Genomic DNA, 24409 nt, shown 5'->3' with positions numbered 1-24409 from the left:
ATTCAAAAGATCATTTAAATTGGGAATCCAATTTCTCTTGCATTCCTCAATAATGTATTTTTGCTTCCAAGACCAGATTGTAATAACAAAAATAACAGCTACCATTTTTCAACTCAGTTCAAAGCTGTGTATTTTCTTAAGAACTTCACCTCTGTAATGAACATCTATGGATTTGTCTGTGCTAGGCCTCCCTTCTTTGTCTTCATAAGGGTATCCCCATATTACCTGCAAATACGCATATACTTCTTCTTTGAAAGACCGAACCCTCCCTCTCGGCCATCTTCTAGCTGGAGCTGAAAGAGAGCCCCAGCTCAGAGAAGGTGATGGGGGTATAAGGCTAAAGCCAGGTCCCTAACCATCCTTCCTTGGGATTATAAGCAACGGAAAACAAGCACATGCGCTAAAGAGAGACTCTTGGAAAAATCACCAAAAACAAACAAACAAACAAAAAAAACAGTTTTAAATGAATAATTTTTGTCAACATGTAGAGAGTAGAAAACACAGTTCCTGGTCCCTGCTGTCACTTAACTATCTCAGTGATAGAAGGTGAGATTCAATGACTTGCAAAACTAAAAATGAAAAAGAGAGAGACTTAGCTGAGTCTACATCATTATCTCATTAAGGTAAAGGCTAAACTATGTACAGCTACAACATCTATTTTATAAATCAGGCACTGGAAGTTCAGAACACAGAATCTGCGCTGTAATTCAACGCTAGGCCAACCACTCTACACTCTCCTGCCTCCTCCTACACTGTTTCATCTTGGTTTTCTTAACACCAGCTTGAGCTAGTGACCCTGAACAAAATACAGTAGCGCAATTGTTTCCCTTTCATCAATAAATATAGATTGTATTGATCTTGATTAACTTCTAAGGCTGTTAGACAGGATTCGATAATCTTAATAATGTTTGTTGTTGTTGTTAAGTGCCTTCAAGTAGATTCCAACCCATAGTGACTGTATAGGGTTTCCGAGGAGCAGTTGGTGAGCTTGAACCATTGACCTTGCGGTTCAAACTGACCTTGTAGTCCAGTGCTTATCCTACAGCACCTTAACTAAATGTGCTCTAAGAACATGAACAGACATTACTTTAGACCACACTTATTTGAAATAACATTGTTGTTGTTTTTATTGCTAAGTTCCATTGAGTCAGTTCCAACTGATAGCGACCCTGTATAGAGTTTCCGAGGAGCAGCTAGTAAGTTTGAACCTCCAATCTCTTGGTTCAAACCAACCTTGAGGTTGAATGCTTATCCTACGGTGCCACAGGACTCCAATGGCTGCTTGTAATATCAGTAATTAAGAAGCAAGGGTAATTTTTAGGAGTTAAAAGAACTGTACGTAAATATTTTGTATCAGTGAATTAAGTGAATATTATGCATGTTTTAGACACAAAAATATAATTGGTATTTCAGAAGTGGGTTTCATTAAGAGATCTTAAGTTAAAATCAAGACAAATAATTTCTGAACAACTGAATCTTTCTCTCGATCCTTTTTATTTATTTATTTTATCTTTTTTTCATTTTTAAACAAGATTGTTCATTGCGTATTTCTCTGACATCAGGAGCAGCCTATTGAACAAACTGTGACTATGTTTGGGGGTCAATTATTAACACAAATCCAAGTGCTGAGAACCATGAATTTAGGAAACTAGGGAAAAACAGGCATATGCAGACCAAAAGAAGATGAATTGTGTATGAAAATAATTTTTCTCAAAAGAAAAATAGGTATCACCTTCAACATAAGAGTGCCTTCAGATTTGCTTTTCATAATAGTAACTTATTTAATATGGCAATGGGCAACAGGCAATCCATTAAAAAGCAATTTTTCCTCTTACCATGGGGTGTTTTATCATTTGATGTCTAGTACTCAATCAGAATGTAGCAACCTTTAATATTTTATAAGCAGAAAACAACTCATTGGGGCACGTAGACTTCAGCAACATGAAACTCTTTTGTGAGCCTTGCAAAATGTCCGGGAAGGACTTTGTATCAGACAGCCTCCAAAAGAGGTGAATGTATGAAACTTAAAACTATCAAGACACTGAATAAATTATATTGGACTTCTGGTATGGCTCTGTAGGATCAGTACCGGACTATGAACCACAAGGTTGGCCGTTCAAAATGACCAGCTGCTGCTAGGAAAACCTATACAGGGTCACTATGAGTGGGACAGACTGGATGGCACTTAACAATAACAATGACTTAACACTGCTAGGAAAACGAAGGTGTTGGGATCAGTCTCAGATCGATCTTACATTGGCTGAAATGGAAGCTTCTAGTGTGCAGGGGCCATTTCTGGTTCATTGTTATTCTTGCACAGCCCCTGGTATATAGTGCTCAGCAGATTTTTATTGAATAAATGCACCATCATCTTAGATGTAAGAAACAGCACACAGCACGTCAGACCCAGTTGTCCAAGTCCAGCTCAGCTGCAGGAGAGAGCAGACTTGACCAGACACTGAGCCACTTGTGGAAGAATGTTGAGCCTTTTCTCTATCATCAAGTGAGAGCAGACCGTCTTAATGGGATCATGAACTCTGGAATTGTCTACAACCCAATGGCAGCAGCTGGAGAGTTACCAGCTTTAGAATAGACAGCAGCCATATTTTGAAAAAGACATTTCTGGAAAACGGAGTCAACTTTTATATACATGTTCCTCAAATATTTAGATTTTTTATTGGGTATTTCTTTGGTGCCAGGATTAGCCTATAGAACTAAAAATGATCATGGAGTCCTGAGGCATCTGCCTTCAGTCCTCTCATTTCACCCCATAAGAAAGGGATGCATGCTGGCTTATTGTCCCATTCTTCAAATGGCTGGGAAGGCTGCTCAGTACGGCCCCGAATGACAGCACCATACTCTGCACCCACCTACCCCAAGCACAGTGATGACACTCAATCTGGTAAGTGGGAAGTACCAAGGCTCATCCTGCACAATTCCCCTACACCCACCAGATGACTTCCCATTGGTACCTCAACCGAAAATAAACAAACCAGCTGCTGCCAAGTCAATTCCAACTCATGAGAACTCCATATGTTTGAATAGGACTACTCTATAGGGTTTTCAATGGCTGTGATCTTTTGAAAGCAGATTGATTACTGGGTCTTCTTTTTGGAGACACTTCTATATGGACTTGAACCTCCTACCTTTCAGCTAATAATTGAGTGCTTAAATCATGTGTGTCCCCCATCCCCACCTCGGGTAGAGCATGCCATAGCACAGAAAGGTGTGGCTTCTACTACCATCCAAAGGAACATTGATAGTTGATGTGTGCCCTGGCAAAGGTGAACATGGAAGTAACAAGAAAAGAGCAATGCAGTATAACAATTGGGCACAAGAACTGCCGGCCAAGTGCTGCTGTGATTGCATTTCATCAAGCTGATGTTCCACTCATATTGACCCCAAGTGACAAGAGTAGAACTGCCCATAGGGTTTTCCAGGCTTTATTCTTTATGGTAAGGAGCTCTGGTAGCATAGTGGTTATGAATCAGACTGCTAATCTCATGGTCAGCAGTTCGAAACTACCAGCTGCTTGATGGGAGAAAGATGAGGCTTTCTGCTCCCGTAAAGATTTACAGCCTCGGAAACCCTGTGCAGGGTCACTATGAGTCGGAACCAACTCCACGGCACATAACAACAACAATATTCTTTATGGCAGCAGATCGCCAAGTGTTTCTTCTGCAGAGTCACTGGATAGACTCGAACTGCCCGTTGTTAGGACACCAGGGCTCCTTTTGACAGCCAAGTAGCCGAGAGCACAACTATTCCCCAGTTCCTAAAAATCAGAGACGGTGTTGCAATGTTTTTTTTCAGCAAGTGACCCTTGCAATTTCCCAATAAAATTGAAATACACAAAAAAAGACCACAGTTATCAGGCTGAGGAATTTAATGGGATCTGTTTAACTCCAGACTTAGTTCCTTAAGCTCAACAAACAATAGGTTACTGTGGACAGAATGCTCAACCCGCTAGTCCAAGGAGGGAGGAGAAAGGAGAGCTCACAGACAGAATCCAGGTAAGCTGAAACCAGAGGAGTCCCTGGGTGGTGCAAACAGTTAATGAATGCAACTCTACTGCTAACCAAAAGGTTGGAGGTTTGAATCCACCCCGAGGCACCTCAGAAAGGCCTGCCAATCTGTTTTAAAAATCAGAAATTGGAACTCTGTGGAGCACAGTTCTCTGCTACCTATGGGTCACTGTGAATTACAACAGACTATAAGCAGCAGATTGGTAGGGAAATCTTCTAGGTTAGGTTGCTAAGTGCTGTTGAGTTGGTTCCGACTCACAGTGACCTTGGCATAGGGTTTCCAAGGAGCAGCCGGTAAATTTGAACCACGGAACTAGCAGTTCAAACTGATCTTGGGGTCTATTAGAACCAAAGGTTCCCATGCAAAATTAGAACTAAGGTTCTAGTGCAAAACTCCCCTGATTCACAAATACTATATTTTTCTGCAAATAATGAGCACATGTAAATACTGTTCACATGCATATAATGTACACAGGAAGTTACAGCAGGAGGGGATGTGTAGTTGCAAGCCTTATAGGATGTGAGAAATTTGCATATAAACACAGCAATGATTTTTGCCTGCTCAGAAGCCCCCCTCCTTTCCCATCCCCACTGGGAGATGGTAAGAGCTACAGGGTTTGGTCAAACCTCCTCGAAGCCTTATTAGTTTTTCCTTACCAAACTCAACTGTTGTAGTTTACCTCAGCAGTATCTGCAGTCAGTTCTACTTTGTAAATAAAACAGAAGCCCGTTTCTAATTTAGCCATTGGGCTCCTTCCCATTAATCATTTCAGACCATTATTTTAAGCTATCAAACTGGCAACTGAATATTTATGTTTTCACAATAAAACCAAACACACCAATGTTTTTCCAGCATAAATCAGCAGTCCTCTCTCGGCGGCTTACATTATTAAGCCGACGAGGACTGGTTTCCAGGCTTTCCTACATTGTAGATGTTGGAGGGAATGAACAGTAGCTACTTTATAAATGGGTTCAAAAGTGAGACGAGAATAGGGACTGATAAACCTAAACCAGGTTAAAGTTAAATTATGCTAACGAGTACAAAGCAACAAGAATATTATGCACTTGTTTTTCTGATGTCTCCTAAATTTTTTACTAGAAGAAAGACAAAGTATAATAAGCAGCCAATCACTGGGCACATTTTTCATTAGCAGCCACCCATTATCTTCAGTAATTCCTTCCTTCTTTGAGAAAGCAGTCCACACAACTGAAACGCTGGAAGCAAGAATCTTTCATTAGGCTATTCAATTGTTCTTTATAGAGAAAACTGCGGAGAAAGAGAAGAAAATGATCTAGTAGGTATAAGCTGGAATTTACAAAAGAATCCATAGCTCTTTCTCCTAAACAGAGTATTAAATTCAAGCCTGCTGTAATATATACCCATTTTCATAATGTTTACATTTACAATTCTGCTGTAGTAGCTGCATATTTCTCTATTGCTGTGGATTTTAGTAATGCTCATTCCCAGAGTAGATATGCAGAACTATATACAGGAAGCCTGAGCCAAAGGGTGTATCCATGTACTGTGAATACTATGCAAAGCTGCCAAGACCTGGGGAATGCTTTGTGTTGGTGGGGGCACAACCACAGAAGCTGGGTCTCCACCAAGCTTGACACCTACGTGGGAAAAGAGTGTACTTACGCAGTTCGCCCACTTTCAGTATCTCACACAGCATCTTGGTCAGTTCTATACTGCTGCGGCCAAAGGGACATTCATGCTTGTCTTCTCGGCTGCTGTTTTCGAGTACAATCTGCAATGGAAAAGGGAACAGGGTAGAGAGGGAATTCAGTTTGTGAGAAAACGTCAAGAATGCTGACTCCAAAGCAATCAGACTATAAGGCGCTCTGGTAGCATAGTGGTTACAAGTTAGGCTGTTAATCTCAAGGTCAGCAGTTCAAAACTACCAGTGGTTCCACGGAAGGAAGAAGAGGTGTTCTGCTCCCGTAAAGATTTACAGCCTCAGAAACCCTGTAGAGGGTCACTATGAATCAGAACCAAACCGACTCCAAGGCACACAACCACCACCTCCACAAGAACAACAAAAATATTAGTGAGGTATGCACACTTTAGAATAATCAATCATTTGATTCCAAAAGGGCAGCACTTTCTCAAGATTTGCCCAAGGACAACATTCAGAAGGATTAGGAAATAAGGAGGAAACACAGAGATAAGTGATCTTAATTAGTGGGGACTTAATGACATGAAATAAAATGTGTACGGATTGTTGAATGGAAAATTGATCTGTCTGTAAACCTTACCTAATTCACAATAAAAAGTTTTTAAAAAATGGAGGAAACAGTCGCTGGAGAAGGATGTCATGCTGGGTAAGGTAGAGGGTCAGAGAAAAAGAGGAAGACCCCTAACAAGATGGATTGGCCAGGTGGCATCATTGATGGACTCAAGTGTGGCAGCGGTGGTGAGGTTGGCCCAGGATCGGACATTGTTTCGTTCTGCTGTGCATGGGGTCGTTATGAGTCGGTTCCGACTTGATGGCACCTAACAACAACAACCACTTTAACAGCACCTCAAACTAAGGTTCTTGGGGTTGAACAAAATTGTACTCATAGCTCACGGACCCTAAAACCTTCATGCTTTCCAAATCACCTACAACTCTCTTGGGCCACAGAAGAGGATATTTTGCTTGTTTGCACCCATGTTCACAGAATTTTATATGGAGAGTTTCCCAAAACAGTACAATAAAGACTTTTCACTTTAACCGACTCTACTATCTTGTGTACTGGACTTTGTCCTCATGTCTCTCAGGCAGTACGCCTCTCTTCTGTGACTTCTACCCACACATGTGCAGCAGAGCTCTCCTTGCCTTTACAGGATTTCACTTCTTGGTGTTAGTTGACTGCTCCACACCAGAGACCCCGTGACTCAAACTGAACCAATCAAGAGGGAAACTGGCCCAGCCATGTTGACTACACCTGTGGGAGTGACCACAGGAACTATCTAGACATCGACCTGCTAAAAAAAAAAAAAAACCAACCTGAGACCAACATGGAAAGAAAATTAGAAAAGCTCAGAGAGCATCTGAGTTGCTGTTTCACGTATTCCTGAATCATAGTTTCTTCTCTGTCCTTGTGGTTTGGTGGCTCAACCCTTTCATTAAACATCTATTTATCCTAATAGTCCTCTTTCCTTAAGCTACATCAGTATGTTCCTATTACCTATCACTAACGGAGTCATTCTACACATGAATTAGAAATGAAAAGAAAACAACAATGAAAACCTATTTTAAAGTCACTGAAAATGTTGTGTTAACAAAGGGGAAACTCTGCACAGTGATCCCTGAGAGGGCCACATGTCATACACCAGAACCAACTGATTCATCTCTGAAGCTGCCTCCAATTTTTCTAGTAAGACCTGTGATATGTCCGCAATAGCCCACTACTCTGAAGACCCCCAGTAGCATCTACAATGCTGTGTAGTAACTCACTGCTTTATTTGCCCCCCAAGACTCTGTATTCTTTAAGGCAGGGGTGGTGTCTTATGTACTTAATTAATATTACTGAGCACCCATTATATATTAGGAGCATTGTGGCTCTGTAGGAGAAGCACTGTACTGCTAACCACAAAGTAGGCAGTTCAAACCCACCAGTCACTCCAAGGGAGAAAGATGGGACTTTCTGCTCCTGAAAAGATTTATCAATTCGGACATCCTATGATGTCACTATGAACTGGAACCAACACGCCGTCACCCAACGACAACTATTTCCTTAATATGTAAGTGCTGTCAAGTTGGTTCCGGCTCATAGCAACACTGTATAGGGTTTCCGAGGAGCGGCTGGTGGGTTTGAACTGCCAACCTAGTGGCTAGCAGTCCAGTGCTTATCCCACAGTGCCACATCAGGAATCTTGAAGATGGTTAGGCCCTGGTTATAAAATGAGGACAAGGTAGACAAGGATTTATACTTCATGGAACGTTCAATCTGAGGGAAACATACCAACAAAAGTGATAGCCCTAGTTTATGTCAAGTGTTTAAAACAAAACCAAACAATTAGCTTGTTACAGTGATAGACAGTAATGGGGGGGGGGGCAGGGGGAAAGAGCCTTTCGGACAGAGACACTAAGTTCCTGAGCTGAGCATGTGTGCTTGGTCAGGTGGGTCTGCTCAGCTAGCTGGTCTATGGTGTGGAAGGACCTGAAGTGGTACCTGGCAGCAGCTGGGCTCCAGGAGTCTGACAAGGGCCAACGGGAGCAAAGTGAGCCAGGAGAGCTAGAGGAGACACAACATCCCCTCTCCCACACACACACAGCCCTCTAGGGCTCCATGGTTTCACTCTGAGGCCTCGAGGGGCTAAACGGGAGGCTTCAGCAGGCAAGACAAGGCAAGGGGCATGATCAGATTTGTTTAAAAAAGATCTCCAGTGTGAAGAATGGAAAATAGGGGCAAGAGAGAAAAAGTGTGAAGTCCAGCTCTAGAGCTTAAGCAATGGTTCTGGCAGAAAAGATGGCGGCTCGGGCTGAGCCTTGTTGTTGCTGTTTGGTGCCATTGAGTCAGTTCCTCATCAAGTCAGTTCTCACTCATAGCAACCCTGTTTAAGGTTTCTGAGGGATAGGTTTGAACCGCTGACACAGGTTCAAACTGACCTTGTAGTCTAGTATTTATCCAACAATGCCACACCAGGACTCTAGGGCTGGGCCCTATAAATGGTCAAAAAAAGGGAGGAAGAGACAGTAAAGACATGAAGGAGACAAGGAGGTGGAAAAAAGGAACATTAGGAAGGAGAGAAGAACAAAGGGATGAAAAATAAATATGTATTTTTTAATGATTACAGACATGGTGTTCCAAACAATGAAGTAACATGAGGACGGCTCAATACAGGGCAAGGTGTTTAACCAAAGAAATAGGATTTTAATAATAGTGTGTGTGCTCCAATTATTTTCTATACAAACACCACAGCAATAATACACACATCATGAAAGAAAGGAAGAAAAAAAGTTTGCCATCAAGTCAAATTCAGCTCAGCAACCATTCTGCTTCCACCTTCAGCTTCAACCAATATATGGTCTGTACCAGTCAGCTCCTGGCCTTGCTTTGGCTGACGACACAGTTTCTCCGTTGTCTCTTCCCATATACGCACTCAGTTTGATTCCTGTGTGTTCCATCTGGCAATGCCTACGTGTATTTGCTCTTGTTGTGTGCTGTACAGTGAGTTCCGACTCATAGTGACTCTGAATAGGATTTCTGTGGCTGTCATTAGAGTTCTGATGATACTATAAGATAAGCACTGAACTGCTAACTGAAAGATCAATGATTTGAGCCCATGAGCATCCTCAGCAGGAGAAAGATGAGGCTTTCTGCTCCTGTGGAGATTTACAGCCATGGTGACACTACACAATGGCACTTAACAACAACTCCAGCATTCCCTGAGTTCTCATGCCAAATTGAAGTCTTGGTGTGGCACTATAGGATAAGTACTGGACTGCTAACCGCAAGGTCAGCAGTTCAGACCTAACAGGCAGTTACTTCTGGGGAACCCTCAACAGGCACTGAACAACAATAACAAATAGTCTTTACAGGAGCAGGAAGACACATCTTTCTCCCATGGAGCAGTTAATGGATTTGAACTGCTGACCTTGTGGTTAGTAGACCAATGTGTAATCCACTACACTATCAGGGCTCCTCCATGAGTTTACATAAAAACTCATGCTCACTGCCATTGAGTTGATTCCAACAAATAGCGACTCTGTAAAGGGCTTGCAAGGAGCCACTGGTGGGTTTGAACTGCTGACCTTGTGGATAGCAATCCAGTGTTTATCCAACAGTGCCACACCAGGACTCCTCTACATTTATGTTGTTGTTGTTATGTGTCATCGAGTCGGTACCAACTCTTAGCGACCATATGAACAACAGAACTAAACACTGCCTGGTCCTGGGCCAACCTCACAATTGTTAATACGCTTGAGCCCATTGATGCTGTCACTTTACCAATCCATCTCTCTGGGGGTCTTCCTCTTTTTCTCTGGCCCTCTACCTTACCAAATATGATATCCTTCTCTAGCAACTGGTCCCTCCTAACAATATGTCCCAAGTATGAGAGACAAAGTTTGGCCATTCTGGCCTCCAATGAGCACTCTGCCAGCACTTCTTCCAACACAGATCTAGTGGTTCTTTTGGCAGCCCATGGCACTTTCAATATTCTCCTCCAACACCATAACTCAAACACATAAATTCTACAGTCTTCCTTATTCACTGTCCAGCTTTTACATGCATAAGAGGTTACTGAAAATACCATGGCTCGGGTCAGTCGCACCTTAGTCCTCAAGCTGACATCTTTGCTGGTGTGGTGTTGTGGACTAATGCGTCAGACTAAAAAGTCATTTGTACTGTAAGTTTGGTGGTTCAAGCTCACGGGCTGCTCCTTGGAAACTCTATACAGGGTTGCTATGGGTTGGAATTGACTCAACGGCACTTAACAACAACAATCTACATGTATAGTTGTCATTTATGTTGTTGAAAAAAGTACTTGCAATTAATAAGTCAGTGGTCTTACAAAATTCTATCCTGTGATCTCCAGCATTGTTTCTATCATGAAAGCCATATTTCCCAACTTCAGGTCCTTTCTCTTTGTTCTCAACTTTCACATTACAATCACCAGTAATTATCAATACACCTTGATTGTATGTTTAATCGATTTCAGACTGAAAAAGTTGATAGAATTCTGCAATTTCTTAATCATTGGCTTTAGTGGTTGGTGAGTAAATTTGAATAATAGAGGTGTTAATTAGTCTTTTTTGTTAGTATATGGATAATATCTTATCACAGAATTGTTCTATGGACATAAATCTTGAAATGTTCTTTTTGATGATTAATATGACACCTCTTCAATTTTTTATTCCCATACCGTAAACCATATGACTGTGTGATTCAAAGTGCCCAATATCCATTTCGGCTCATTGTTGCCTAGGATATAAAACTTCATGCATTCCATTTTATTTATGGTGGCTTTCAGCATTTTTAGAGTCATACTTCATTATTTCACGTTCTGATTTTTAAAGGATGTTTGCAACTGCCTCTTCATTTTGACTTGTGCCCCACCAGCAAATGAAGGTTCCAAAAGCTTTGCAAAAACATCCAAAGGGCAGCTCTTCCCCACTCACATTTTGAGTGCCTTCCAATCTGAAGAGCTCACTTTCCAACACTGTATCTGACAATATTCTTCTGCTGTTCATAAGGTTTTCTGTAGGTAACTCTCCAGAAGTGGTCTGCCTCTACTTCTTCCTAGTCTGTCTTAGTCTGCAAGTTCTGCTGAAACCTATCCATCATGGATAGGGTTTCCCTGCTGGCATTTAAAATACCGGTGGCATTGCTTCCAGCATCACAGCAACATATAGGCCACCATAGAATAGCAAAGTGACATAGAGTGGAGGTCCTGGGTAATACAGCTAAAGAGCTTGACTAGCAAGCAAAAGGTTGGTAGTTTCAATCTAGCCCAGAGGAACCTCAGAAGAAATGCTTGGGTCAACTGAATGGCCACTGTTGTTTTTTTTGTTTGTTTGTTTGCTTTGTTTTTAAAGGAGGCATATGTGTGTGTTTTTTCTAGGAGAAAACTGGATGTAAACTGTAACTAAATGCCCTCTTTTGCCTGGCAGAGTAGGACCATTGTTGGGAGGCCTCAAAAGATTCATATCCTGATTTCAGCAGGTCAAAACTACCAGCTGTTCCGAGGGAGAAAGATGAGGCGTTCTGCTCCTGTAAAGATTTACAGCCTTGGAAACCCTGTGCAGAGTCACTATGAGTCGGAACCAACTCCAAGGCACACCACCACCACTCACCAATAGGAGTCTTGGTGTGGCACCGTGGGCTAATGCGCTGGACTGCAAAGTCATCTGAACCACAAGGTTCAAGCTCACCAGCCGCTCCTTGGAAGCCCTATCCAGGATCACTATGGGTCAGAAACAACTCTACAGCACGTATCAACAACAACTCCCCAATATGCCTGAACATGACACAGTATGAATCCATCACCCCCTTTCTTTAAAGCGAAACCTTTATGGTTCTGTCCCTGCGAGTGCAAATAGTTCAACACATGGCTACTAGCTGATAGTTCAGTAACTCAAATCCAGTTTAAATCCACCCAGAGGCATTGCCTAAAGAAGGCCTGTTGAGTCACTTCTGATAGGTCACAGCCCGGAAAACGCTATGTAGCATTGTTTTGACTGAACCTCACACACAAGTTGGAATCCACATCAGGGCATCTGGCTTGATTTACTTTAGTTCTCTGTCAACAGGTAATTCCAGTTCAAGACCCCAGGAGGAAAAAGCAACTAAATCCCACAAGTAAAAGAATCTTTGCTGTTGTTGTTAAGTGCCATCGAACAAGTTCTGACTCATTATGATCCCTATATGTGTTCTGAGAGTGGCTGGTGGGTTTGAACTGCCAGGCTTGCGGTACACAGTCTAGTGATTATAATATCTATGTATTATTGTTGTTGTTAAATGCCATCGAGTCAGTTCCAGCTCAAAGAGACACTGTACAGGGTTTCCCAGGAGCAGCTGGTGAGATTGAAGCGCTGACCTTACAGTTCAAGTTGACCTTGAAGTTCAGTGCATTAACTGGCAGTGCCACACCAGGACTCCATTATTTACATATACATGTATATATATATATATATTCCAGGTATAGCGCTGTGGATTCAGCACTGGACTGTGACCTACAAGATTGGCATTTCAAACCCACCAGCTGCTCCTCGGAAATCCTATACAGGGTCGCTATGAGTCAAAATCGACTCAACAGCACTTAACAACAACAAATATACAGAGAGTCCTGGTGTGGTGCTGTGGTTAACCACCAGACTGCAAAGTTGGTTTGAACCACAGGTCGGCAGTGCAAACTCACCTGTTGCTCCTCAGAACCCCTACACAGAATGTCTCTGAGTTGGAACTGACTTGACGGCACTTAATAACAACATTCACACATACATATATAGTGGTGGTGGCTGTGTGCTATTGAGTTGGTTCCAACTCATAGCGATCCTGTAGAGGGTTTCTAATGGGTTTGAACCACCAACCTTGTGGTCAGCAATCCAGTGCTTATCTTCCTACAGTACCACAACAGGATTCCAAAGGATCTTTACTTCTCTTTAACAACATCAACAACAAAATGTGTCTGAGCCAGTCATACCCAATACTCTCAAGTCAATTCCAAGTCACGGTGACCCTGTACATCTGACAACAGACTTGCCCCAGAGGGTTTCTGAGGTTGTAAATCTTTGCCAAAGCAGATTGCCTCATCTTTCTCCCTAAAAGTGGCTGGTAGGTTCGAACCTCAGACCATTCAGTGATCAATTAGTCAGCACTTACCCTTAACCTACTGAATCACCAGGGTTCTACGACACAGTCATAACGAGCAAATCTTAAATCTCCTCATGATGCGAAAGCTTCTGGTAAAGTCTGAGTAGCAGGAAGACAGAGCATGATGATGAACATGAAGACGAGACAGGAGCCAGGTAGCTTTCAAGCAGCTCCCCAGTGAGTCCATTTCACATTAACATATTATTAACATTTCATGAGTGCACTGCGCATCAATATTTAATGACGATGTCATCTGCTTACGCTGTCGGTAGAATTACAGCAGCCAATAAACGTTTGAGAAACATTGTCAAGGCACAGTTTATTAGAAGGCACTAAATTAAGTACTAATTTAAATAATCAATATGTAAATCAGCTCGGAGGAAACCCTTCTTTTTCTTCTCGACTGTACCATCCATCTTATCATATTTATTTACCTACAAAAGAAAAGTACATCCTCCTCTTAACCAATCTCCTTAGACAAGACAGACACAAATCTTCAAGGTTGCAGTGTGTAACTTTTAAGGTCAGCAGTCTTCAGGTATATTTTACAAAAGACTGTGATTAAAAAGGAGCTCTGGTAGCATAGTGGTTATGAGACAGGCTGCTAACCTTGAGGTCATCAGTTTGAAACTACCAGTTGTTCCATGAGAGAAAGATGAAGCTTCCTGCTCCCACAGAGATTTACACCCTCAGAAACCCTGTGCAGGGTTGCTGTGAGTCAGAACCGACTCCATGGCATTGTAACACCACCATGAATACTAATAATTAGATATTACTTCATTGAGAGATAAATCTTAAATTGGACAATAGATTGTGTGTGTGTTTAATTAATATACCAATATATCTATATTCAAGTCCTTGTGTGGAACGTAGGATAATTGCTGTAGGATATCCACTGGACTAGTAACTACAAGGTCTGTAGTTCAAATCCACCAGCTGCCTTAACAGGGTCACTAGGAGTTGAAATTAACTCAATGGCACAGAATAACACCATATCTACACTCATTTTCCAGATACTGGTATTAACCATAACGACCTGACACATATTGAAAACTTTCATTCGGAAATATCAAGGCATATTTTCCTTCTTCTTCTCACCGTACTCTTCAGTTTTAAGAGCAAACAGACTGAAACAAACACTAAACTGGACGAACTACAAAAACCTCTTCTTATCATTTCTTATGTCACAGATCAAAAGTAATTGTAACTTTCTGCATGTTTTATAAAATAGACTGTTTATAAGAATGTAGAAACAAGAGGAAGACTGACTTGCTGAAGTCATAGAGCAAGCTTGGGATCCAATTTGCAAGATCTTTGCTTTCCAGATCCCTCCAATTCCGTTTCACAGTTTATAAACTGCCTTCATAATGCCCTGAAAGTCAACAGATAATCATGTCTAATGAGGTGAAGGGAATTTTTATCAATAACCTTCCGCCTCCAAAACAAAGACGTAAGATTCTCTCTCCTCTCATTTGTTCCTGAAGATCTGTATTGATTCCTCAGAGTGGGGACCAAAGATGCTGGCGAGTGTTTCCACACTTTCCTTCCCTCCTTTCTCGCATTCCCCTTTGAATGTTCTGTGTTTCTTCTTGTTTCTCTCAAACCATTAAGATCTGGAATAACGAGGCTTGGGCATGATCCGTAAGTGCTGAGTCAACCTTTCAATGTTCAGCCTAATGCTTAACCCACTGCACCATTAGGTCTCCTTCTCAGTCATCTGTAGGGCCCTTCTTTTCTCACCTACTTTGACATTTTTTCATGTTGCTTCTATTCTATTCTAGGGTCAGATGAAACATATCAGTCTCCTCAAAGGCAACCGAGGAAAATATGTGACTATGTACTGGGTTATCTCCAAAGGCAAGCGTCTGTCCACTTCTGGCTTAATTCTGGCACAAGACCTTAGTCTTACTTGCTCCGGACACATCATCGGGGGGCCCGATCTCTGGAGAAGAGCATCATGTTTGGTAAAATAGAGGGCCAGTGAAAGAGAGGGAGACCTCAGTGAGACGAATGGACACCATAGCAGCAACAATGGGCTCCGTTTAGCGGGAACTGTGAGATGGCCCCAAGGCCAGGCACCGTTTCGTTCTGTTATACACAGGGTCGCTATGATTCGAAGCTGACTTGATGGTGTGGTTGTTAAATGCCGTTGAATCAGTTTGGACTGAAATCAGACTCAGAGGAGCAGTCTGGTGTGGATCCTACAGCTCCACACCAGGACTCCACAACAGCACACAAGTGATCATGTTGAGACAGAGAATCATGCTGCTTCTAACTGGTGTAGGCCTACAGAGGTATCCCACTGCTTTACGGGACGTAAAACCCCCCTCATAGGACTGTTGTGCCTATTAAATCACCTAACTAAGGAAAAATGCATAAAACAGGCTCCACTGAGACGGTGTTCATGACCTCATTCTTTCCCTGCCTCTTCCTATTCCTGTGTGGCCCTTGGTTAAAACTGAACAAAACAATTTTTCCAGCAGCAAAACCAAAATCATGACTGCAGTGAGACTAGATTCCTGACAACGGGTCTCTGGGGAGCTATGAAAGGAAGCAGGGGCTCCTTCAGGTGTTGAAGGACCAGAGGCAAAGAGATGAAGCACCACATTGCACCAAAATGCAAGCTAGGAAGTCCCAGGTGCTCACATTCAAGCAGCAGGTCTCTTTCACTGGAGTTGCGAGCAGTACAAGCCTGAGGAATAAGCAAAAACCCTGAAGAATAAGTCACTTCAAGGCATGATGTTTCTGGAAATAAAGTCCCAATACTAAACGGCTCTGGTCAATATACAACAACAGCCCTACAAGCCTCTGCCCCTCACCAATCAGCGGCCATCAAGTTGATCAACACATAATGGCCCATGTGTATCAGAGTAGAACTTTATTTTCCAGAAGTAGAATGGCAAGCCTTTCTTCTGAGCTGCCTCTGAGTGGACTCAAACTGCCAATCTTTTGTTTGTTGTTGTTTTGAAGTGCCATCGAGTAGGTTCCAATTCACAGCAACCCTGTATAGGGTTTCCAAGGAGTGGCTGGTGAGCCTGAACCGACAACGCTGAATTTAAAACCAACCTTGCAGTCCAATGTATTATTAGCTCACAGTTCAATTATTGAACTGTCCTTATCCCCACCCCAAATATGTGTCAACTTGGCTGGGTCATAAGTCTCAGATTCTCAGTCTGGCAGTTCTATAACGATGTAATTGGCAATGATGGTACTACGTAATCATCCCCCATAACGTAAGCAGGCATAATTATCCTATGTGTTGTAAATCCTACCCTCTACAATGTTAATGAAGGAGCCCTGATAGAATATTGTTGTTGTTAAGTGTCTTTGAGTTGGTTCTGACTCATAATGGTTCTGAGGAGAAACTGGCATGTTTGAACTGCCAATCTTGAGGTTCACAGCCCGATGCTGTCCCTACAGTGGCACACCAGGCATCACACAAGCCTCCTCATCATAGTTAAGGGCTGTCAAGTTGATGGTGCCCTGGGTTTCTGAGAAGCGGCTGTTCAATTTGAATCACTGACCTTGTGGTTCAAACGGATCTTGCGGTCCAGTGCTGATCCTACAGTGCCAAACCAGGACTCTTCCTGGGTTACAGATTGGACTGCTAACCTCAAAATGAGCAGTCTGAATCCACTAGTAGATTCTTGGTGAAAAAATGAGACTTTCTCATGCCGTAAAGATTTATAGCCTTGGGTCATGACAGACTCTGAGGCACATAACCACCACCACCACCATGATATTAATGAGGCCAGATGAGATTCGAGGCATCATGGTAATGAGGCAGGACACACAACATAGGATTAGGTTACATTTTTAAGCCAGTCTCTTATGAGATGTGAAGGAGGTAACTGAGCAGAGATCACAAGAAACAAAAGCCAGGAGCTGACTGTGTGTTTTGGGTCCAGAGTCCCAGTGATGAGAAACTCCTCGACCCAGGGAAAAACAGATACCAAAACACATGAAGCTCTCCAAGGAACACTGAGCCAACAGATGTTGAAAGGAGACAGAGCTTTTCCTCAGAGCTGACCAAAAAGGAAAACATTCTCCTAGAGGAGGTATTGTGAAGTTGGACTTCCAGCCTCTTAAACTGTGAAAAAATACATTTTTGTTTATCAAAGCCATCCACTTATGCTATTTGTGCTATTAGATAAGCAATGGACTGCTAATCACAAGTTGGCGGTTCAAACTCACCAGCTGCTCCTTGGAAATCATACATGCTTGCTATGAGTTACAACTGACTTGATGGCATTTAACAACAACAACAATGCACTAGAGAACAAATATATTGATAATGGTTATCATCATCACTGATGTTAACGGCTTGTACCATCCATGGAAGACTCCACAAATGTCACAAACCTGTAAAACCCATTTCTTGACCCATAAAGGGAAACACCAATCTTCCCCCATGTTAAGCCAAAAGAAGAAATAAACAAAACGCCTTATTTATAAATATTATGAGACCAGCACCGGAGTGATTCCTTATTAGCAACAACTCACAGAAGACCCCAAATGAAACATCTGCACGTGAATCTCATCACCATGACCAGATCTCTTCCAAGGTAAAAAACCCAAGTCCAATTTTGCTGACTTTTACAAAGACTAGGAAACCAGTGGAGCCCTAGTGTGGTGATGCAGGATAAGTATAGGACCACAAGGTTGGTTTGAACAGCAAGGTCAGGTATTCAAACCCATCAGCTGCTCCTGGGAAACCCTATACAGAGTCACTTTGAGTTGAACTAACTAGATGGCACTTAACAAAACAAAGGAAACCATTAAGAAGTCACTTCTTTATGCTTCCCGTGGGTACAGGATAATGCTGACTGGCCCTTGGAAAACCACAGCAAATCCTTGGAAAGAAGACCAAGCTGCCAGAAGGGGGCTACACAAGAAGGTAATTGTGAACATGAATTTTGAGCAAGTTCATAAAATTAACAAATATGGCAAAGCCCTAATGGGATGATTTTAAATGGGTAGAGAAAGAGGAATTTTAACATTGCAAAAAGTATGCTGCAAGACAGAACAAGTTAGAATCACAGGATGTTTCAACCTGTAGAATAACAGTCGACGTGGTCCAAATCCCCATTTCACAGTAAGGGAAGAGAGGGCCCGACCTAAAGGAGAATGATGTGAAAGAGGCAGGTGACAGGATAGAGAGAGAAAAGGAGCAACTCACATTTAGTAAATGTCTTCATCTCCCAGGACTGTCCTGTGTGCACAGCACTGACAGTCTCACATGGCACATTTGTACTAACACATAAGACGGTACTATCACCATCCCAATTTACAGACAGAGAAATGGATAGAGAGAGATGTTGCACAATTTTCTCAAGGTCAAAAAGCACAGAAATAAATATGCCAAGGAGTAGACCTTGAGTGATTTCATCCCAGAGAACACTTTGTTATTGTTAGGTGCTATTCAATCACTTCCGAGACTCATACTGATCCTATTGACACAAAACAAAACATCGTCAGGTCCTCTTGAGCCATCCTTGTAATTGCTGCTGTATTTGAATCCATTGTTGTAACCATGGTGCCAATCCATCTTTTTGAGGGTTTTACATTTTTTTTATTTTTTTGTGTGTGCTAACCCTTTACAGCAAGCATGATATCCTTCTTCAGGGATTGGTCCCTTCTGATCACATGCCCAAAGTAACTGAGACAAAGTCTTAAATCTTCATCTTCTTCCAAGACAGATTTGCTCATTCCTCACCAATGCCATAATTCCAAGGCGTCAATTCTTTTCTGGTCTTCCTTATTCATTATTATCCAACTTTTACAAGCACATTGTTGTTGTTGCTGCTAAGTGCCATCGAGTTGGTTCCAACCCACAGAGACCCTGTGTAGGGTTTCTGAGGGAACAGCTGATGAGCTTGAACCACCGACCTTGCGGTTCAAACTGACCTTGCTGTCCAGAGCATTAACCCATAGCACCACACCTGGACTCCTTACACACGCATGAGGTAATTGAAAATATAGCTTGGCTCAGCTGCACCTTAGTCCTCTAAGTGACTTTGCTTTTTATCACTTTAAAGAGGTCTTCCTTTAACCGGTCTCCTAATGCAATACACTGCTTGATTTCTTTTTTTAAACCTTTTTATTGTAAATTGAGTGAAGGTTTATAGATAGGATCATCAGTTTTACATTCAACAAATCATACTCTTTGTTTCACCTGAATGATTGCAATCCCTTTCATGCAACAATTATCCCACTTCCTCCCTGTGGTTCCGATTTGCATTCCACGCACTTTCCCATTCCTTCTCAACTTTGTCCTTAGGTAAATGTTGCCCTTTTGATTTTGAATCATTAACCATTCCATCATTCATAGTAAGCGTACCTTACTAGTGTTGTTGTCCCTCCTATATGCCCTGTCTACTGTTGGCTGAAAGGTGCTCTGGTAGCATAGTGGTTACCAATGGAGTTGCTAACCTAAAGGTCAGCAGTTCGAAACTACCAGCTGTTCCATGGGAGAAAGATGAGGATTTCTGCTCCCATAAAGATGTATAGCCTCGGAAACCCTGTACAGGGTCGCTATGAGTCAGAACCGATTCCACGGCACATAACCACCACCACCACCACCACTGTTGGCTGAAAGTTGGGCCAAGAGGGTGGATTCTATTGCTTGCTTTGTTGGTTGTTGTTTCCATGGGTTTGATCACTGATCCAAGTAAAATGAAATCCTTGACAGGTTCAATCTTTTCTCCATTTCTCATGAGGCTGCTTATTGGTCCAGTTGTGAGGACTTTTGCTTGGTTCTCACCCAAACAGAGACTGAAATAGTGCTAAGTGTCCGTGGGTAGCACAAATGGCTAAGCACTGGGCCAGCCATTCACTGAAAAGTGGACCTTTTAGACTCGTCTGTGCTTTCTGAAGGGTCACAGTCATGAAACCTCTCTGGGGCAGCTCCGCTTTGTAACACAGGCAGTTACCATGAGCTGGAATGGGCCCAATGGTAACTATGACTACTGCAGTTGTTTAGATTTTTATAAACAAAGATACCAGGAAAGTTTATACTACAGTGTTGTTAGTAGACAGTGTGTGGCTCTACGTACAAATCCACTCCCTGCATCTTCTAACAGGGTTGGTGATCTTGTACTCATTCTTTAACTTTCTTAGGTAAAAAACAGGGACAGAGGCACCTACCTCTACAGGAGTAGAGAGTAAATTAAAAATACAAAAAAGAAAAAGAAAGAAAAAATCCAACTGCCTGCCTGAAACACAGTAGACATTCAATAATGGAAGAGATTGATAGACTGTTACAATAATTACATGAGCTCCGGTCCTGAGGAAGTACTATTTGCTTTTCTGAAAAATCCATATAGCTGTAGGGCAAAACTGTTGGTAAGAAAAAAAAAAAAAAAGGAACAGATAACAAAACACAACTGCTGGAGAGATTATAAATCTTGCTCTTTAGCAAAGTAATGACTTGAATGTAATGTATATTATTTCTGACTTCTGGGTTTCCAGAAGGTTTTTCACATCCCTCTGGAATAGTAGTCCTCAAACTGTAGTGTCTTGGAATCACTGGGAGGATTTCTTAAACACATCGCTATGTCTCAAAGGAGTCTGAGTCAGGTTTGGGATGAATCCAAAGAAAAGAAGTGAACTAGACCCCAACATTTCCGGAGGCACTGGAGGAGGGAGTGCGAGCAAAGCAAGAGGGTATTTACAAATTATTTTTACTACTACACTCTTTAAAAAAAGAAAGATGTTACACGCTGTCACTTTCCCTGACCTGTAAATGGCTGTTTCAAGAGAGGTAACAGCCCGTGCTACCTCTAGGGTGAGTGAACATTCAAAGCCTTTGGGAAAGGCCCAGGATCACCAGCAAATGACATGGTCTCTTAGCAGGTTGGCAGCCTCCAGAGAAAGGGTATGACCAGGCAAGAATGACAGGAGCAGAGTTGGCAAAAACTTACATAGCAGTTTCCAAGGACAAAAGCACAATACACCCCAAGGGAGAAAAAAAAAAAAAAAAAAAAAAAAAAGGGGTACCTCTGAGACTACCGCCCTGCATTAACTTTGGAACTTTGAACTAAAGCTATTTCTTATAAACTATCACATAACTCACAATAAAACAAAAAAAAAAAAAAAAAAAGAGGGGGAAAGTGTATATAAGGGATCAGATTGGTTAAAGAACAGGACAGAAAATGCACACAGGGAACGGAGATAAATAGTAATCTGGACAAATGGGAGGAATGGAATAAAACCCCGCTAATGAGGTAAAATCCTTCCAGGATAAAATTAGGCAATTGCACATAGAGAGGCATAATAAAGGCCATAAATATAAAATGGCAAGGAATTGACTGGGTAATGGTGTAGTAATCAAAGCCTGGAGGTTCCTAATAGACCTGGAATTAAACATTAATCAACCAAAAAGCAATGCTGGCTGCACTTTGATACAGTGTAACAAAGGCAGGATGTGTGACACACACAGAGGAGCCCCAGCCTGGAAGCCTTCTAGTTGAATGTCAGGTGGCTTTCTGAGAAGGACAGAGCAGGAGAGGAACCAAACACAGCCGCAATGACTTGTGTTTATGCCTGTGCCGTGATCCTCAGGCCACCGAGGGAAAGGGAGGAATCAACTCTGCTGATGATGCCCAGAGCCAGAGACAGCAGAAGTGATGCGCCAGCTGATTCCTCAGAGAAACGGGGCTCAGAATCACATCTCTTATACCAGTACATGTGCTACTGGACTCAAGAGTGGTGTGGTGGTCACCTGTGGACATCACCACAGGCTTGGTGAGGTAATGTCTTCATTATTTAAAGCAGCGATTCCCAAACTTGAGCTTGAATTAGAATCATCTGCGACACTAACAAAAGCATAGATCGCTAGACCCTCAACCTCAGCAGTTCTGGGGACAGAGCCAAGAAACTCCATTTCTAACAAGTTCCTAGGAAATGTGGCTGCTTTTAGTTCACGGACTACACTTTAAGAAGGTAGTCCTTCCAAGGTTCCTGTTTTCTTTTGCTAGCAAAACACCTGTTTTTAAAAATGTGCAAAAGGAGGAGAGTAGATGGAAGAAGAAATAAATTTGGTTGTTTTAATTTCTCTGTGACATCATTAATAAGAGTTAATAATGCAACCATGAAGTGGTGCTAACAGTTAATGTGCAACTGCTAGTTGAAAGGTTGGAGGTTCAAATCCACCCAGAAGGACCTTTGGAAGGTTCATATCTGCTTGTGAAAAATTAGCTGTTGAAAACCCCATGAGGAATTTCGGTTGTTTGTGTATATTGGGTACTGTGAGCATGCTGCCCTGTCTGTGACATGTGCATCTTACTTGGGCCCTAACTGAAAGAAACCAGCAGCAAAAAAAAAAAAAAGAGAGAGGAGGATATGAAAAATTGAATACTTGGGGGGTTATTGATAATATTGGAAAATTATTGTTATGAGAGGGTACAAAATGGTGATCTGTAGTTTTGTTTTTTAAACTGTCTACCTTTTAGAGATTCACATTGAAATATTTACCTCTGAAAAATAGAGTATGTCAGATTTTCAAAATAATTGGGGGGTAGAGGAGTAGGCAGGCATATTAATGAACTAGAGTGGCCATGAATGGATTGGCAAGTGGAAGTTCTGTATATAATCCTGTTTTCTGTATATGTTTGAATTTTTCCATAACACAAGTATTTTAAAAATCAAAACAAAACAAAACAAATGGACACTATTGAGGTCACCGTGAGATAGAATCAACTTGATGGCAAATGGTTTAATATTGATGAATTGTTGTTGTTAAGTGCCATTGAGTCAGTTCCAACTCATAGTGACTCTGTATAGGGTTTCCTAGGAGTGCCTGGTGAACCTGAACCGCTAACCTTGTGCATCAAACCGACTTTGCAGTCCAGCACATTAACCCACAGTGCCACACGAGGACTCCAAAATCCAAGATGTGTCCTAGGAGACTGATTACTACGTGCAAACTCTCAAGTCCCTCTCTTGTTCAGTCATAACACATTTCATAGATGAGGAATCGGAGCCTTACAGAGCTTAAATAAACTGCCACCACTTATGATAAAGAGTTCTGGTAGCATAGCAGTTATGAGTTAGGTTGTTAATCTCAAGGTCAGCAGTTCGAAACTACCAGCTGTTCCTCCAGAGAAAGATGACGCTTTCTGCTCCTGTAAAGATTTACAGCTTCAAAAACCCAATGCAGGGTGTCTATGAGTCAGAACCGACTCCACGGCACATAACCACCACCATTTATGATATGATGAACCTGAACATCCTAAATCCACAAGCCAGGCTGCTAAACACTAGACTGCAATTTTCTCTTTTCTTGACTGATACTTGTCAGTCTTTATTTACCAGTATGAGCTTACGCCTGACCAGCTAGGGACATTGTGGGTGATAGTTCAGTAATGACTAGGTCAATCTTACAACCAAGACAGAGGATTGGGTCTATGGCAGGACTGAAGGGTAAAGGTTTTACCAAGTAGTATACACAGATGGAGAAACCCTTCTCCGTTGCATATTGTTGTTGTTAAGTGCTGTGGAGTTGGTCCCGACTTATAGCGACCCTGTACAGGGTCTTCAAGGTGCAGCTCTTGAGTTTGAACCACCGACCTTGCAGTTCAAACCAATGTTGCAGTCCAGTGCTTACCCTACAGCACCACACCAGGATTGTACTCTGCATTGCGTAGGTGCCATCAAGTCATCTGCAGATAAGTTCTGACTTATAGCAGCCCTAATGCAACAGACGGAAACACTGACCCCTCATGCGCCATCCTTGCAACAGTGGTTTAGCATTGCTGCAGTCACGTTATCAATCCATTCACTGAGGCAGGGGCGACAGCTTTGTCGCCGACCCTCGAAGCGCTATGTCCTTCTCCATGAACTCATCCCTCTTGATAACATTTACAAAGTAATTAAGACACAGACAGTCTAACCATCTTTACTTCTATGAAGCATTCTGACTGTAAAACTTCCAAGACATATTTATTCATTCTTCTGGCAGTCCAAAGTATGTATATTCAATACTCCTCATCAACATCATAATTCAAATGTGTCCATTCTTCTTTGTAATTATTGTTCAGCTTTCTCGTGTATAATTAAATACAAATCCCCTACTTTTT

General features: G+C 42.0%; 1 protein-coding gene across 4 annotated transcripts in view; it reads right to left on the bottom strand.

The window, feature by feature from the left end:
* Window positions 1-24409, bottom strand: part of ELMO1 (engulfment and cell motility 1) — a 660529-nt gene that overhangs the window by 351511 nt on the left and 284609 nt on the right. For all 4 annotated transcript variants that reach the window (XM_006832125.1, XM_006832127.1, XM_006832126.1 and 1 more), the window contains one exon: window positions 5668-5776. In XM_006832125.1, the coding sequence (XP_006832188.1) occupies window positions 5668-5776 (109 nt within the window). The remainder of the gene's footprint in view (window positions 1-5667; window positions 5777-24409) is intronic.

Source organism: Chrysochloris asiatica, unplaced genomic scaffold, assembly GCF_000296735.1.
Source record: "Chrysochloris asiatica unplaced genomic scaffold, ChrAsi1.0 scaffold00006, whole genome shotgun sequence".
Taxonomy (NCBI): domain Eukaryota; kingdom Metazoa; phylum Chordata; class Mammalia; order Afrosoricida; family Chrysochloridae; genus Chrysochloris; species Chrysochloris asiatica.
Note: the sequence above shows the minus strand (reverse complement) of the source record. Positions and strands in the feature narration are given on the sequence as shown.